Here is a 15,922-nt window from a genome sequence, read left to right on the forward strand (position 1 = left end):
GTAGAGCAGGGAGCCAGGCTGGGTAGAGCAGGGAGTCAGGCTGGGTAGAGCAGGGAGTCAGGCTGGGTAGAGCAGGGAGTCAGGCTGGGTAGAGCAGGGAGCCAGGCTGGGTAGAGCAGGGAGCCAGGCTGGGTAGAGCAGGGAGTCAGGCTGGGTAGAGCAGGGAGTCAGGCTGGGTAGAGCAGGGAGTCAGGCTGGGTAGAGCAGGGAGTCAGGCTGGGTAGAGCAGGGAGTCAGGCTGGGTAGAGCAGGGAGTCAGGCTGGGTAGAGGAGGGAGTCAGGCTGGGTAGAGCAAGGAGTCAGGCTGAGTAGAGCAGGGAGTCAGGCTGGGTAGAGCAGGGAGTCAGGCTGGCAGGGTTTTATAATAGCCAGTTACTTTTTGCAGAAATCCTTGAAGCAGAGGCGTAGTTTGTTGTGATGTCGGAAAAGCTTGGGATCTTCTGGGATCTCTGACAAAAATACCTGGGCCACTTCCAAGGGACCCTACTGGGTGGGAAGATTCATGAGGGTCCTGAATGGCACCTGGAGGCCTGTGGTAGCCGGCACCCCGCCCCCCCCTCCCCTGCGCCAGAAATGGCTGCCTTGCCTGGTTCACAGTGGGTCCCACAGAGCCCTGCAGAACCATCTGCAGCATCTTGGCATCTGGAGGGTCCTGCTCGGTGGCAAACGCCAGCTCCCGTGTCTTCTTCTGCATGTCCTCAATGGCCACCTCAACTGGTGTCAGCACCGTCTGTGGGGTGTACATTATGGGTACATGTGCCTGCATGAGTGGGTGTACCTGCTGGGGTCTGCAATGTCCTGCTCCAAGCCAGCCCGAAGTAGGTGAGATTGTGGAATGGAAGGACCCCAGGCTATGAACACTGCTGGGGGATTTCTGGTGCCCTGCATGGGTCTTGACTCCGTTGGGGCTTCTGGTCTGGTTCACTTGCTATTTGCCCTTGAGTCTAGGGACCGTATGGTGGAGGTTTCCACACCTTGTCAGGCCTGGTGGTAGTGGGTTGCAGTCTGGAGGCTGCAGCCTGGTGTCCTCATGCTCTCTGACCCCTTTCCTGAATCTAGGGTCCCTGAAATGCACTGTTGTGGGGGTTTTTTGCCTTTTCCTCTCCAAATCTCTTGGCTGGACCTTGAGTCCCCAAACCGCCCTTCCTGGGTCTGAAGCCTCCCCAACTTCTCCTCCCCAGGCCTGGGGTCCCACCTCCTCACGGTGGCACACTCGGATGCGTGTCTTGATGTAGGGAAAGGCATGCTCGGTGCTCAGCAGCGTCTTTCGTTTGTGCTGTTCCACCAGCTCCCCGTGTGCACGCCCGTCGGGCGTAAAGGGCGTGCAGAAGAGGAAGGCCCGCAGGCCGTAGTTGCGGTCGAAGTAGGTCACTCGGTCCTTGAGCTCGTAAGTGTCAAAATGCGGCTCCACATAGGTTATCTGGATGTAGGCCTGGGGCACCGGGCAGGTATGAGCCTGGAGGTAGCCTAGGGCCTACCTGACACCTCAGCTCCAGGCAGAGGCCCTGCTCCCTCTGGGCTTCAAGGATTTGGATCAAGAATCCCAAATCTCCCTTCATAGGAATCCCCCAAGAAACAGGACTTGGCCCGCCCCGCAAACAGTATTTGTATACGTCTCAATATAGAATCTTGCGGGAACGGTCTGAGGACCCACCTTCTGTGGGTCCAGCTTGGACTTGTCCACTGGGTTAGAATCTTTGATGATCTCAACCACATCGTCCCCAAACCTCTCCGCATAGAACTCCTAGAGACATGGGGTTGACTCAGGGTCCCGCTGGGGCAGCCCACGTTGGAGCCCACGGCCTGTCCCACCGCCCAGCGCCAGGACGTGCCTCCAGCCTGTGTGAGATCTCTGCCAGCTTTGTGATCGACGGTTCCTTGTACACGAACTCTTGTTCATCCAGGTCACCAAATCGGGCACCGTAGAAGCCCACTCGGAAATACGTCCCAAATACACGCTGGGCTGAGAGACCAGTGGGGTTGGCAGGGAGGCATCTCTGCAGATGTCCTCCACCCCAGACACATTCAGGGTGGGGTGCAGAGGAGGGGGGGACCCTGAGAATCTCAGGAGCCTATCTGGGGACTGCAGACACAGTGAAACAGGCAAACATGCCCGGCGACTCAGGTCACAGATGTGGGTCACCATCTTTTTGTGTTGATGACTGAACCCAGAGTTACCCACATATGAGGTGAAAACTCCACGGCTGGAAGATTCTAGCTTGGGACTCTGTGGCCGAGCTAAGCCCTCAGCCATTTTCTTTGTTTTACTTAGAAATAATTATTATTTTTATTTGGGACAGGGTCTCTCTCTCTCTCTACATACCCCTGCTGACCTGGAACTCACTATGTAGACTAGGCTGGCCTCCAATGTGGAGATCTGCCTGCCTCTGCCTCCTGAGTGCTGGGTTCAAAGGCCTGTGCCACCATGCCTGGCTGAGACAGTTTTAATAAGTTGCCCAGGCTATTCTTGACTTCTAGCCTCCTGTCTGAGCCTTCTGAGCATCACCAGTCTTCGTGGTCAACTTCGCTGTTTAACATAAACTTGAGTTTCTGTGGCCTCCATTAGTTCAGCAGCAGCATTCCAATACTAGGTTAGGGCTGTGTTGCTCACAGCCTCACCCAGTACCCATGGGACCCAGGCCCAGCAGGTGCCCTAGTAACTGAGTGACTAAGAAACATTCTGGGCTGCCCCCTGTCCTGAACATTCTTCTCTCTGTCCCTAGCCCCAAAAAACCATCCCCCAACCGATGGGGGAGGAAGTGGGATCACTCCAAAATCACTCACCAAGGCCGGTCCAGACAGGGCGGGGCAGACACAGTGAGGGCCAGAAACAGGAGTGGAGGGGTGGTGGACAGAGAGACACAGTCATCGGAGAGACCAGAGGTCAGAGTTAGCCCTCCCAGGGTCCCAGTAATCCCACCCTGTGAGCATCATCTAGAGAGGGAGATCGAGGACACAGGGAAGGCGGGGACCTACCCACCCTGCTTGCCCCCACCCAGCCTGCTAGGGCTCTGGGTTCCTGCCATCTTTGGCCAGAAAATTCTCCCTCAACTGAGAGATGCCTATAAATAGCAAGGAAGAGGGATTGGGGGGGGGAGGGGGGTAAGGGTAAGATCTTAACAAGAGATGAGTAGTTGTCCTGGGCAGAGCTGGGAGTTGGGAACACTGGGATGGAGAGCGAGCCAGGGAACCCTAACACAGAGATGGTGAGGGGTGGAGGAAAGGAATGCGACAGACTGGGAAAGAGATAGCCCCCCTCCCTCTCTACCCCCATCCCTGGTGGTGACTGAGCTGGCCCTACCAGAGGGAGGGGTGTCTCTGGAGAGTTCCCAGCTGGGTGACTCACAGGCTGCCCTTGAGATTGTTGGGGTGGGGGTGGGGGAGCATTTGGAGGGAGGGAGGGAGGGAGTAAGTAGGGGGCTGTGAGTCATCACCCACTGAGCCCAGGCCCCTGTGGAGGGGTGTCATGCTGTTCTGCTGCCCCCTAGTGTTCGTTGACCACTGTTCACCTCCGACTCACCTCCCAGCCGGAGCTCTGCGGGAAAAGAGGAGGAAGATGAGCAGAGCCAGGCCAAGGAAGGGCCTGCTAAGAGCCTATCCTGGGTTGGGGCAGCCTGGGCCCACCTGGTGCATAATCTTGGTGAAGGCCTCTTGCAGTTTGCCGTGCACAGCAGCCAGCTTCTTGTAGTCTCGGTGGGCTTCAAGGATGGGGATGAGGTTTTTGTAGACTTCGTTCACTGCTTCATACAGACCACCCTGGGGAATAGGAGAAGTGAGGTAAAAGATTCACAATACCCCAGGCTGCCCCTCCCCCACCACTTCCCATTACCCTGACAACCCCTACTCCAGAAAGGACACGCCTTCCTGCTGGGGGGTGAGGGGTGGGGGTCATGTGGCACGGGTCATGTGGCACTGTGGTCTTCACATCTTCTCACAAACATTTACCAAGGCCTAAGAGCTATGGCCTCCATACATACTAGCTCTTCCTGGTGGAACTGTGGAAAAGGCCTGGGCCTGGTGGCGCATGCCTTTAATCCCAGCACTTGGGAGGCAGATTGCTGTGAGTTCGAGGCCAGCCTGGTTTACAAAGCTACTCCAGAACAGCCAAGGCTAACACAGAGAAACCTTGTCTTGGAAAAAAACAAAACAAACAACAACAAAAAAAAACGAGCCTGGCCCCAGGGGTCCTGCTCAAACTATGGCACCAATCAAGGACAATACGTGCAGTAAACACTGAACTCCTACCCAGATCTAGCCAATGGACAGGATGTTCTCCACAGTTGAGTGGAGAGCGGGGACTGACTTTCACACAAACTCTGGTGCCCCATATTTGACCATGTCCCCTTGATGGGGAGGCCTGGTGGTACTTAGAGGAAGGATACTAGGCTAACAAGAAGAGACTTGATACCCTGTGAGCATATACAGGGGGAGGAGGTCCCCCTCAGTCACAGACATAGGGGAGGGGAGTAAGGGGAAAGTGGGAGGGAGGGAGGATACAAGAGATGTGATAACAATTGAGGTGTAATCTGAATAAATTAATAAAAAAAAGTTTAATGTGGGGGGGAAAAACCCAGCCTTGGCGTGGTAGCCTTTAATCCCAGCACTCAGGAGGCAGAGGCAGGTAGATCTCTGAGTTCCAGACTAGTCTGGTCTATAAAGTGAGTCCTGGACAGCCATGGCTGTTACACAGAGAAACCCTATCTTGAAAAACAAAACAAAACAAAAATTAAAAACTAGGACCGGAGAGATGGCTCAGTGGTTAAGAGTACTGGCTGCTCTTGCAGAGGGCCTGGGTTTGGTTCCTAGCACCCACATGGTGGCTCACAACTGTCTGTAGCTCTACTTTCGGGAATCTGACACCCTCTTCTGACCTTCACAGGCACCAGGTACCCATATACACATGCAGATAAGAAAGGGGAGGGAGGCAGACAAGGAAGACAAGGAAGAGGAAGAGGAAGAGGAGAGGAAGTTGCTGAAGTTGTCCCTGCCATCTTGAGTTATATACTGAGACACTGTCACAAAACAAACAAGCGGCAACAGCAGCACTACCACAAGGCCAACACTGCCCTGCGGGCATGCTGTGAAGTAGTTTGTTTGTCAACTTGACACAGCCAAGGTAATCTGAGAAGAAGAAAGCTCAGATTGAGAAAAATGCCTCCTTGGGACATTTTCTTCATCAATGGCTGTGGCAGAGCCCGCCTGGGCAGCTGGTCCCGGGCACTGTAAGAAGGCAGGCGGAGGGGCGCAAGCCTGTGTGAGCTCTTCTTGGCCTCTGCTTTAGTTCCCACTTGCAGGTTCCGGCCCTGACCTCCTCCCAGATAGACTGCTTCCTGGAAAAGTAGGTGAAACAAGCCCTGTCCTCCCCTATTTGCTTGTGGTCATGGTGTTTATCACAGCGACAAGGGAAACTAGGACATGGGAGGAAAGGCACTTGGCGCTAAGCTTGAAGACCTGAGTTCAATCCCTGGAAGTCACATGTGCAAGCTGTCCTCTGACCACACATCACACACAGCATCTGTGCATGCATGTATGTGTGCACATGTGCACACACACAAACAAATGTAATAAAAAAGCAGTGCACTGAGGATGTATCTCAATTTGTAGAGTGCCTTGGCAGCATGCATGAAGCCCTGGGTTCTGTCCTTCCACTACAGTGAGGAGGAGGACCAGGAGGGCTGAGGAGGATTTGGTGGACTAGGAGGAGGAGTCCTAATCCTAGGAAGGAGGCAAGTGGTAATCGGTTTTTCTGGTTTGGATTGGGGAGACTCAGGCTGTGGCATCTGGACAGTCCTATGTGCATATTGCTAAAGCCTGCAGACTATGTGTATAACCCAGACTGATCCTGGCCGCGAACTCTGGACTTGGGGGGTGGGGGCAGCAAAGTTGTATCTGTCGATGGAGCTTTATTGATTGGAAACAACATACAACCCAGCACGGGGTGTTGACAGTCAGGGAGGACGTGTAGATTGGGAGGAGAGGAGATGCATGCAAACCGGACCTGGTGGCCACTCCTGCAGTCTGGATAGAAAAATAAACCTCCTGGAATCCTTTGACAGGACGGGTCCTTAGGTGTCTCTGTCCCACGAGCTGGTCCAGTCCCTTCCTCTCTTTCCGCGCCTCCTCCTTCTCTCCTTCTACCTCTTGTTTTTCTCTCCCCCACCTTCCCAGTCATATGCAAAGGGCGGTCCCTTCTCCCTTCGAGGGTCAATTAGGAAAACAATAGCCACGGTGGGGTTCCTAGGTAGGCTTCCTGAATTCCAAGCCCAGGAAGGCTCCAAACAGTCTCTCACAAGGTATTTATGGTGTGCCCCAAGAGTAAAGCCCGCCAAGACTGCTTCCACCTGCGACAAAGCTTAATCTTTCCCACAGTGGCGTGGGGACCAGGAGTTCAAGGCTGGGGATTTGAAGCATGCCTGGGCTATGTAAGCCTTTCTATCAAAAATGAAAGGGGGAAAAATGGGAGAAGGGGGTACATTCAAAGTACATTACAGGTTAACATGAAAATGGCCTTATGTAAACCTAGGTAAGAAAACTAAAAAGGAGCCCCCCCCCCCCCAAACAAGGCACATAGACAGTCTTTCCTTTCCACTCAGTGTTACTGTGAACTGAAAATCGGAACCCAGAGCCTTGCCTGGCTGACCTGGTACTTCCCTGGGCTGACCCCAGCTCCTGGCCAACCCAGTGTTCCCGGAAACAGTAACTACAAAGTGAACTTCATTAGCTGAGTGTGGTAGTGTGTGCCTGTTAAGTCTCCCAACGACCCAACATCAGGATTTCTATAAACTATTGTATGATACACAGGGCCGCTGACATGGCGCAGTGGGCCGCTGACATGGCCCGCTGACAAACCTGAGTGCCTGAACCCACACGGTGAGAGGGGAGGACCACTTCCTGCACGTTGTCCTCTGACCTTCACAGTCAGCCAGGGCAGGTTGCATTCCCCACCCACACATAAATAAATACACTTTTAAAAAAGGAAAGGTAAATGTGTGCACCCATCCTGGGGAATGACCCCATGACCCCACATGCTCCTAGGATGTGCCCCACCACTAAGTGCTGCCCCGCCCTGGATCTTTATGTGAGAAATCTACACGGCTGCTGTCCGCTGGCAGTCGCTGTGGACAGGGCCAGTGTGCCAAGTTTTTATGGAGGCGTTTCTAGGTGAGGGTTCTTGGGGGGCACCTGTGAGGCTCAGGGCTGACAGCTGGGATCTGCATGGAGCTAGTGCTTCTTAGATTTCATCAAGAAAGGGGGATCTCCCAAACCTTTTTCCACACTGGGCTACTGTGGCTTGGGTAAGGGCCCAGATTTGATGCTTTAGCTTTCTGCTGGGCATGGAGCCCACTCTAGGCAAGTGCTCTGCCACTGTGCCGCACCATGAGCCTCTTTGTCATGTTGTTTGAGATGGGGTCGCATGTAGCCCAGGCTGGCCTCAAGCTCACAGTCAGCCTCAGGATGCTCTGAGCTACAGATCCGTCCTCCACCTCCCAAGGTGCTACGATGACAGGTGTGTACCACGGCACCCAGGTTATATGGCACTAAAGACAGAACATAGAGCCTTGGCCTGACTAGCCTGTTGCTCCACTAGGCTGACCCCAGCTCTTGTCCAAGAAGGCCCAGCAGCGGAGGCTGGATGGCTTGCCTCACAGCCAGAATAAGGCTGATAAAAGCAAGCAGAAGCCGGGCGTGGTGGCGCATGCCTTTAATCCCAGCACTCAGGAGGCAGAGGCAGGCGGATCGCTGTGAGTTCGAGGCCAGCCTGGTCTACAAAGCAAGTCCAGGACAGCCTAGGCTACACAGAGAAACCCTGTCTCAAAAAAAAAAAAAAAAAAAAAAAAGCAAGCAGAAATAAACCCCGTCTTTTTTTTTTTTTTTTTGAGACATGGTTTCTCTGTGTAGCCTTGGCTGTCCTAGACTTGCTTTGTAGACCAGGCTGGCCTCTACCTCCTAAGTGCTGGCATGAGAGGTGTGTACGGCCACGCCAGGTTTATGAGGTACTAGAGATAGAACCCAGGGCTTCATGCATGCTAGGCCACTTACTCCAGGTGCTAAGCTACAGCCCCAGCCCCTTATGGGGGCTTATGTGTCTGTGTGCACAGGTGGAGGCCAGAGGTTGGGATCGGCTGCCTTCCTCTCTTGCTCTCCACCTTATTTTCTGAAACAGTGTCCCTTATCAAACCTGGAGCTTGCCGCCTGAGGTAGACCAGCTGGCCAGCGAGCCCTCAGCATCCTTAGACTCTAGCTCCAGGCACTGGGGTGACAGGCTTTTGCCGTCATGCCTGGCTTTTGACTGAGGATTCCAACACATGCTTGAGTGACAAGCACATTACCAGTTGAGCCATCTCTAAGCCCCACATTTTCAAGGCAACCAGAGGTTAATGAGTTCTGTTCCCTACCCCACCTCCTGGCAGTACTGGGGCATGAACCTAGGCCTCCTCACCCACGCCGGGCAAGCATTCTACCGTATCACTGCCATTGAGCAAGGCCCTGGGTTTTCTGTTTGTTTGTTTTGTTTTCTCCCTTTCATTTCTTTCCTCCCTTTCTCTCTGTTTTGTTTTCTAGACAGGGTTTCTCTGTGTAGCCCTAACTGTCCAGGACTCGCATTGTAGACCGGACTGGCCTTGAACTCATAGAGATCCACCTGCCTCTGCCTCCTAAGTGCTGGCATTAAAGGCTGTGCCACTGTGCCCAGTTTCTTTCTTTCAACAGTGACTTTTGTAGCCCAGAGTGGCCCAGAACCTGCTGTGTAGGGGACGATGTCCTTAAACTTCTTATCCTCCTGTCTCTACCTACTGAGTAGGGTTACAGGCATACTTGCTTTCTGTAGGGCTTCATGTATGCCAGTCCCAGCGCCAGTTTTGTTTTATTTGGGGCGGAGGGGGAGAGAAATGGCTCTGTAGTCCAGGCTGGCCTCAAACTGCAATCCTTGGGCCTCACTGTCCCAAACGTCGGGCTCATAGGCAAGCACTGCCATGCCTGCTTCTGCGTCCCCATTCTAAACCCTGCCAACACCACACCGTCCTAGCCCCGTGTGCTGCAGCAGCCCCAGGCCTTACCATGGTGAAGTAGGCAGCCGCCTGCTCCAGCAGCCCCACCAGTCCCAGTTCTGTAAAGTTCTTCCCGGAGCAGAAGCCCTCCTCATCTGGGGACAGGATGTCATCGGAGATGGCAGATTCCTCCAGCACATTGGATGAGACATTCTGGGGAGGGCAGGGGGTGGCATCAGACCCAGCATCTACCCACATGGGCTTTCCTCTACCTCCGGGTCACCCTGATCACTCACCTGGAAGGACACACAGCCCACAGGCAGGTGGCGACTGTCTTCAAGGAGGGCAAGGTACTCGGCCACCAGGGCAGCTGCGTGTACCATGCACTGCGCAGCCTCTGCGTGGTTGCCCAGCTCTGCATGTTTGCTAGCCATGTTCTGCAGCCATGTCAGCCTCAGATCTGGAGAGCCTTGGTATCCCCGGGCAATTCTGGGGTCCAGGACAACAGGGACATGAGCACCTGTCTCTGCTTGCCCAGCCCCGACCCTCGCCTGCACCCATGTGCCTGTCTGTATATTTAACTATCCCCTTACTGGCCAGCCATGGCCCCATGCTGGGGTTATAGGTGTGTGCCAACAGCCAGCCTGTGTGGTACTGGGGATGAAGAAGGTATCTTTATGTTGTTTTGTTTATTTGTTGTTTTTAGAGACAAGGGCTCTCTAGCCACCTGCAGTGGCTAGTTCTTTTTGTCAACTTTGGACACGCTAGCATCACCTGGGAAGAACCTTAATTGAAAAGATGTCTCCATCAGATTGGCTTAATTAATGATTGGCAGCTCAGCCCACTCTGGGTGGTGACACCACTGGGCAGGTGGTCCTAGGTTGTATAAGAAAGGTGCCTACGAGCCGGGCGTGGTGCACGCCTTTAATCCCACCACTCCGGAGGCAGAGGCAGGCAGATCGCTGTGAGTTCAAGGCCAGTCTGGTCTACAAAGCGAGTCTAGGACAGCCAAGGCTACACAGAGAAACCCTGTCTTGAAAAAAACAAAAACAAAAAGAAAAAAGAAAAAAAGAAACAAGAAAGGTGCCTACGCTGGTCGTGGTGGTGCACACCTTTAATCCCAACACTCTGGAGGCAGAGGCAGGCAGAACACTATGAATTCGAGGCCAACCTGGTCTACAAAGTGTGTCTAGGACAGCCCAGGCTCCACAGAGAAACAAAAAAACCAAAAACCAATAAATAAATAAATAAAATAGTAATAATAATAATAATAATAATAATAAAGAAAGGTACCTAAACCAGGTATGGTGGCACACACCTTTAAACCCAGCACTTGGGAAGCAGAGGCAGATCTCTGAGTTTAAGCCAGGCCTATATGGTCTCTGCCTTCTTGACTTCCTCAGGGACAGAATGTGATTAGGACATATAAGCCAAATATACATTTTGGTTGTGGTATCTGTCACAGCAATGGAAAACAAATTAAAGCTTGCCTGGTGGTATATGCCTTTAATCCCAGCTTTCAGGCAGTGCTGGGTGTTCCAGGCCAGCCTGGTCTACACAGCGAGTCCAGGACAGCCAGGGCTGTTACACAGAAAAACCCTGTCTGGAACAAAGCTGCTCACCTGGCTGCCTTCATCCCCCTTTACTCCGTCTTCTGGGCCTGACTCTTGCCCTCACCTGTACATGAGGTCCATGAGCATCTCGGGGTCCTCCTGGTGCTCCTTCATCTTCACTGTGTCTGTCAGGATCATGTGCAGGTTGAACATGAGGTCCTGAACCTGGGGTCGGCAAAGGCAACGGAGTCAGAGTTAGATGGGAGGGTAGGGCTAGGGAGATGGCGCCCTGGTTGAAGGGCTTCCATGCATGCGTAATGACCTCAGTTCGACCCCCTGCACCATGAAAAAGCCAGGTATGGTAAGGCTTGGCAACAGTGCTAGTGTTGGGGGAACTGGGGAGCGGCAGAGACGGCCTCTCTGACCAGTCGGCCTGGAGGGGGGAAAGGCAGAGATGGCCCCTCTGACCAGCCTGCCTAGCTGAGTCAGTGATCCCCAGGTTCAGTGAGCCTCTAAAAATAAAGTGGGACCGTGCATGGTGGCACACACCTTTAATCCCAGCACTTGGGAAGTAGGGAAGCTCATTGGTGTGAATTTGAGGCTAGCCTGGTCTACACAGCAAGCTCTAGGACAGCCAGAGGTTCACAGTGGGACCCATAAAAATAGTTCCCCCCCAAGTCCCATCATCACAACAAAGTAAGGTGGAGAGAGACTGAAGAAGACATCCCCTGTTGACCTTTGAAGACCAAAGTTCAAATATAAATAGCAGCCATTAAACAAACAACCCAAAAGGACACAAGTGCAGTCGCACATGTTGTCCACAGCTGGTGAGGGCCACTATAGGTGTCACCTGCTCAGCGAAGGTGCTGTCCCTCAGCCCTACGTCCTCCTCTGCATAGGTCAGGATGGTCTTGAGGGACCTTCTCAAGTGCTCTTCGCTGAAGTTCTGAGTTGTCCCCACGAGGGATGACAGGGACATCGTCACCAGCATCTTCACACGGGCGAAATTCTGATGGAACATGGAGGCACCCTTAAACCTGCTGACCTGACCACCCCACACTTCCCACATTCTGACTCCCTGGTCTATGACACCGGGTGATACTTGCTGATCGCCCCCGTCCTGGCGAGGCTCCCCCACCCCCGCCAGCTGAGCCTTGGATGAGCTCTGTGGAGACCCTGCCCCCCCGTACATGGCCGATCTCGAAGTTCTGGCGCATAAGCAGGTAGAGCGAGGCGCTGGCGTGCGTGCGGATGGTGCTGATGCGGCTGCCACAGTGTCGCAGAAGCCTCAGGCAGAGGTCGGCACAAAGCTCCGTGTCTTCCTCAAAAAGCAGCTCCGGAAACTGCCCCAGGACCCAGACACATGCTGCTCAGAGCTCCCAGGTAGGCCTAGGAGCTCCCAGATGAAGCTTGCCCACCCTGATTTTGGCTAACAGTAAGATTTGGGGTTGGGTCTTTGTTTTGACCATGTCCAGTGACTTGGCCATTTTGACCTTTTTGTTGTTGTCAGGACCCAAGACTTCTGGTCCTATGGCCTCCACTGTGATAACAGGTGTGAGCCATCATGACAGCCCTATGTCCCAGTTCAGAACTGCAGCTGTGGTGTCCCCATGTCATGGTATTGTCCGACACACAGTAGGTGTTCAGTACATGAGCTATTGTCATCTCTGTGATCCGTGGCTGTGGTTTAGGAGTGCTTACCTTGGAGACCAGTGCCCGCTGCGTGGCTAGGCCGTGCTGCAGGAAGAGGGCGCTCTGGGCGCTGCCGAGACTGTAGAGAACGACTCTTAGCACAGCACCCAGGATGCTCTCACGGGCCTCGGACAGCATCACTGTCTTCATGGAGGGTGTTAGAAATCCACGCGTTAAGAGACTAGGGTGGGATGGGTCTGGGAAGCTAAGGAGAGGTCAGGACAGATACCGGACAGGCCATACCTGCACAATGATCTCCAGCATGTCCAGAACCACTAGGCTGGCCTCTGTTGCCAGGTTACCATCCACCAGGGCTTCATGTTCCATTTCATCCTTCGTCCTGGAGGGCAGGAGAGACCTTGAGACGCCACTTGAGTCAGATCCTATGACACAGAGGGGCCCTCTCCCACCCTCTGCTGTCCATGGAGGAAACAGAGCTCTAGAAATTAGTCTAAACCAAAGAAATTTTTTTTCTGCATGTCATGATCTTAGTGTGTTCCCAAAGACTCTTTTTTTTTTGTTTTGTTTTTCGAGACAGGGTTTCTCTGTGTAGCCTTGGCTGTCCTGGACTTGCATTGTAGACCAGGCTGGCCTCCAACTCACAGGGATCCACCTGCCTCTGCCTCCCGAGTGCTGGGATTAAAGGTGTGTGCCACCACCGCCCAGCTCCAAAGGCTCTTGTATTGGAGGGTTGTCCTCAGCTTGATAGAGTTAAGAGATGGAGGGTAGGGGCTAAGGTGTGGCTCAGTGGTAGAGCACTGCCTAGAATCCCCCAGTGAGGGGCTGGGGTGTGGCTCAGTGGTAGAGCACTGCCTAGAATCCCCCAGTGAGGGGCTGGGGTGTGGCTCAGTGGCAGAGCACTGCCTAGAATCCCCCAGTGAGGGGCTGGGGTGTGGCTCAGTGGCAGAGCCTCTGCCTAGAATCCCCCAGTGAGGGGCTGGGGTGTGGCTCAGTGGTAGAGCACTGCCTAGAATCCCCCAGTGAGGGTCTGGGGTGTGGCTCAGTGGTAGAGCACTGCCTAGAATCCCCCAGTGAGGGACTGGGGTGTGGCTCAGTGGTAGAGCACTGCCTAGAATCCCCCAGTGAGGGGCTGGGGTGTGGCTCAGTGGTACAGTACTGACCTAACATTGGTGAGATTTAGGGTTTGGTCCCTAGATCCATTTGACAAGATAAAAAGAGGTAGAGATTAGGTATTCTTCAGTTATTAGAAGCACGCCCTAGGAAGTGGTTAAGGGAGGTTTCATGGAACACCTTTCTTTTTTCTTTTTTGAGATAGAGTCTCACTGAACAGTTCTATACGTCCTGGAACTCACTGTTCACACTGGGATTGCAGGCCTGTACCACCACACCCTGTGAGAAGCCTTCTTTGTTGTAAAGTGGCTTGCCTCCGTGTGGTGGTTTAAATAGGTATGGCCCCACAGACTCATGTGTGTGAATGCTTGTGCCATAGGGACTGGCACTATTAGGAGGTGTGGCCTATTGGAGTAGGCGTGGCCTTGTTGGAGGAAGTGTGTCATTGTGGACAAAGGGCTCTGAGGTCTCCTATGCTCAAGCTACGCCCAGTGTGACACAGTCTCCTTTTGCTGCCTGCAGATCCAGAGGTAGAACTCTCAGCTCCTCCAGCACCGTGCCCGCCTGCACGCTGCCATGCTTCCTGCCATGCTGGTTATGGACTGAACCTCTGAAACCCTAAGCCAGCCCCAGTGACATGCTGTCCTTTATAAGAGTTGCCATGGTCACGGCGTCTCCTCACAGCAACAGAGACCCTGAGACACTCAGGCGGCTCACCACGGTAGTGAGGACTGGACTCATCTAGCATTCCACCTACTTGTCCACACGGTCTGAGGTCTGCCTCCAGTGTGTGACGCTCTTACGCCAGCGAACATTCTCTTGGTTTCCAAATGGACTTCTCTCTGTCACACACAAACGTATATTTATAGACACGTGAAGGAAAAAAAAGTATACGGAAGCCCAGGGAAACATACACAGGCAGGAAGACACCCGTGGAGGGTTAAGCAGAGCGATGCTGAGCAAAGGTGAACGCGAAGGCCTGGCCTCGAACACTTGATTTCCTGCCTCCACCTCCTGAGTGCTGGGATGCCAGGCGTGCACCAGCACCCCGGCTCCCCACTGTGGCCTCACCCCGGCTCCGCCGCACCATCTCCTGCCTGGCCCCGATGGTGCCCAGGATAGCCTCCTCCAGCCGGGCTTTCATGTCCAGTGACTTCTTGAACGTGAGGCTGTTGATCCGCTCAAATGCTTTTTTTCCCTGGGAAAGAAGAGAATTGGGATTTAAGGTGACAAGTGTTCCTCCTGCTGAGACCTGAGGCAGCCTAGTTCCTCTGCTCAGGGCAATTCCTATCTCCAGGGCCCTTTGCCAGAGGACGCAGCTCAGCCCTTCCCTCCGCAGTCTCACCACCTCCAAACCTTTCCTCCCTTCCCCACTGTCCTCGTCTCTCCTCCCACACTTCCTCCAGTGCCCACAGAGCCAAACACCATGCTACCAGACTCCCTTGCAGCTTGCTTTCCTTCCCTCTCCAACTCCCTCGTTTTAAGATAGAGCCTCTTGTGGTCCAGGCTGGTCTTGAACGCACTATGTAGCTGAGGATGATCTTGAACCCTTGCTTCTGCCCCTTCGCCCAAGTGCTGGGGTGACAGGCTTATGTGGCCGCGCCCCCCTCTTCCACCCTCCTCTTTCTCTTTCTTGCTGGGGATGGATGGGCCTCATACACAGCAGTCAAGCACCCTATGACTGAGCACATCCCCAGTGCACTATTCTATTCATGAGGTCATGTGCCACCTTACCCCAAAGCTGAGGACAGACACAGTCCACCCTTCATCCTCAGTTCACAGACGCCCACAGTCTGTCCCTTCCCACCCAACTCCTGCTGCAGGGGACCCTGGCGGTATGCCTGGCTCTCCCCACCTCAGCCTTCCCCAGCCCACCACACCTTGTACTCGAAGGCAGCCAGACAGAGGTAGAGTAAGTCCAGAAGGCGGCCCAGCTGGGGCAGAGTCAGGTCAGCAGCCCAGCGGTGCAGGAGGGCTGGCTCGGCATTTTTCAAGACCCACAGCACACACACCAACAAGGTCCGGCTGGATTCAGCAGAGAGGGGACAGCCTGAGCGAGCTGCCTGGGTGCGGAGAGAGAACAGAACAGATTTTTATTTTCCTTATATAAGGTGAATTGTGGGCAACTGTATTTTATGACATGACTTCCTTTTTCTTTTGTTTTGTTTGAGACACACAGGCTGACTCAAACTTATGACATAGTCTGAAGATGACTTTAAACTTCTGATGCTCCTGCCTCCACCTCCCTAGTGCTTAGGTCACAAGTGTGGACCCTCAGATCACAGGTGTGCAGTATTAGATCACAGGTGTGTACTACTAGACCACAAGTGTGCACCACTATAACACAGGTGTGTACCACCAGATCACAGGTATGTGCCACTAGATCACAGGTGTGCACCACCAGATCACAGGTGTGCACCACCAGATCACAGGTATGCACTACTAGATCATAAGTGTGCACCACTGGATCACACATTATGCAACATTACATGCAGTTTACTCGGTGTTGGAGATGGAACCCGGGACTTTGTGCATGCTCAGCAAGCACTCTAGCAACTGAGCTCCAGCTCCAGGCAATGACATGGGCTTCATTTAAAAGGCATCTATGGGGAAGAGCCT

General features: G+C 53.7%; 1 protein-coding gene across 6 annotated transcripts in view; it reads right to left on the reverse strand.

Moving 5' to 3' along the window:
* DOCK6 (dedicator of cytokinesis 6) overlaps window positions 1-15,922 on the reverse strand; it is a 54,863-nt gene that overhangs the window by 1,152 nt on the left and 37,789 nt on the right. For 4 of the 6 annotated variants that reach the window (XM_084781588.1, XM_084781587.1, XM_084781586.1 and 1 more), the window contains 17 exons: window positions 15,184-15,366; window positions 14,375-14,501; window positions 14,061-14,145; window positions 12,476-12,572; window positions 12,242-12,376; window positions 11,731-11,883; window positions 11,391-11,549; window positions 10,665-10,765; window positions 9,284-9,476; window positions 9,057-9,200; window positions 3,625-3,756; window positions 3,521-3,535; window positions 1,833-1,958; window positions 1,655-1,744; window positions 1,196-1,432; window positions 587-730; window positions 377-483 (listed from right to left, as the gene is read on the reverse strand). In XM_084781588.1, the coding sequence (XP_084637714.1) occupies window positions 377-483; window positions 587-730; window positions 1,196-1,432; window positions 1,655-1,744; window positions 1,833-1,958; window positions 3,521-3,535; window positions 3,625-3,756; window positions 9,057-9,200; window positions 9,284-9,476; window positions 10,665-10,765; window positions 11,391-11,549; window positions 11,731-11,883; window positions 12,242-12,376; window positions 12,476-12,572; window positions 14,061-14,145; window positions 14,375-14,501; window positions 15,184-15,366 (2,228 nt within the window). Of the gene's footprint in view, window positions 1-376; window positions 487-586; window positions 731-1,195; window positions 1,433-1,654; window positions 1,745-1,832; window positions 1,964-3,520; window positions 3,536-3,624; window positions 3,757-9,056; window positions 9,201-9,283; window positions 9,477-10,664; window positions 10,766-11,390; window positions 11,550-11,730; window positions 11,884-12,241; window positions 12,377-12,475; window positions 12,573-14,060; window positions 14,146-14,374; window positions 14,502-15,183; window positions 15,367-15,922 lie in introns of those variants that run through there. The other 2 variants (XM_084781589.1, XM_084781590.1) reach the window with 2 other exon arrangements.

Source organism: Acomys minous (genome assembly GCF_964271855.1).
Source record: "Acomys minous genome assembly, chromosome: 5".
NCBI lineage: Eukaryota > Metazoa > Chordata > Mammalia > Rodentia > Muridae > Acomys > Acomys minous.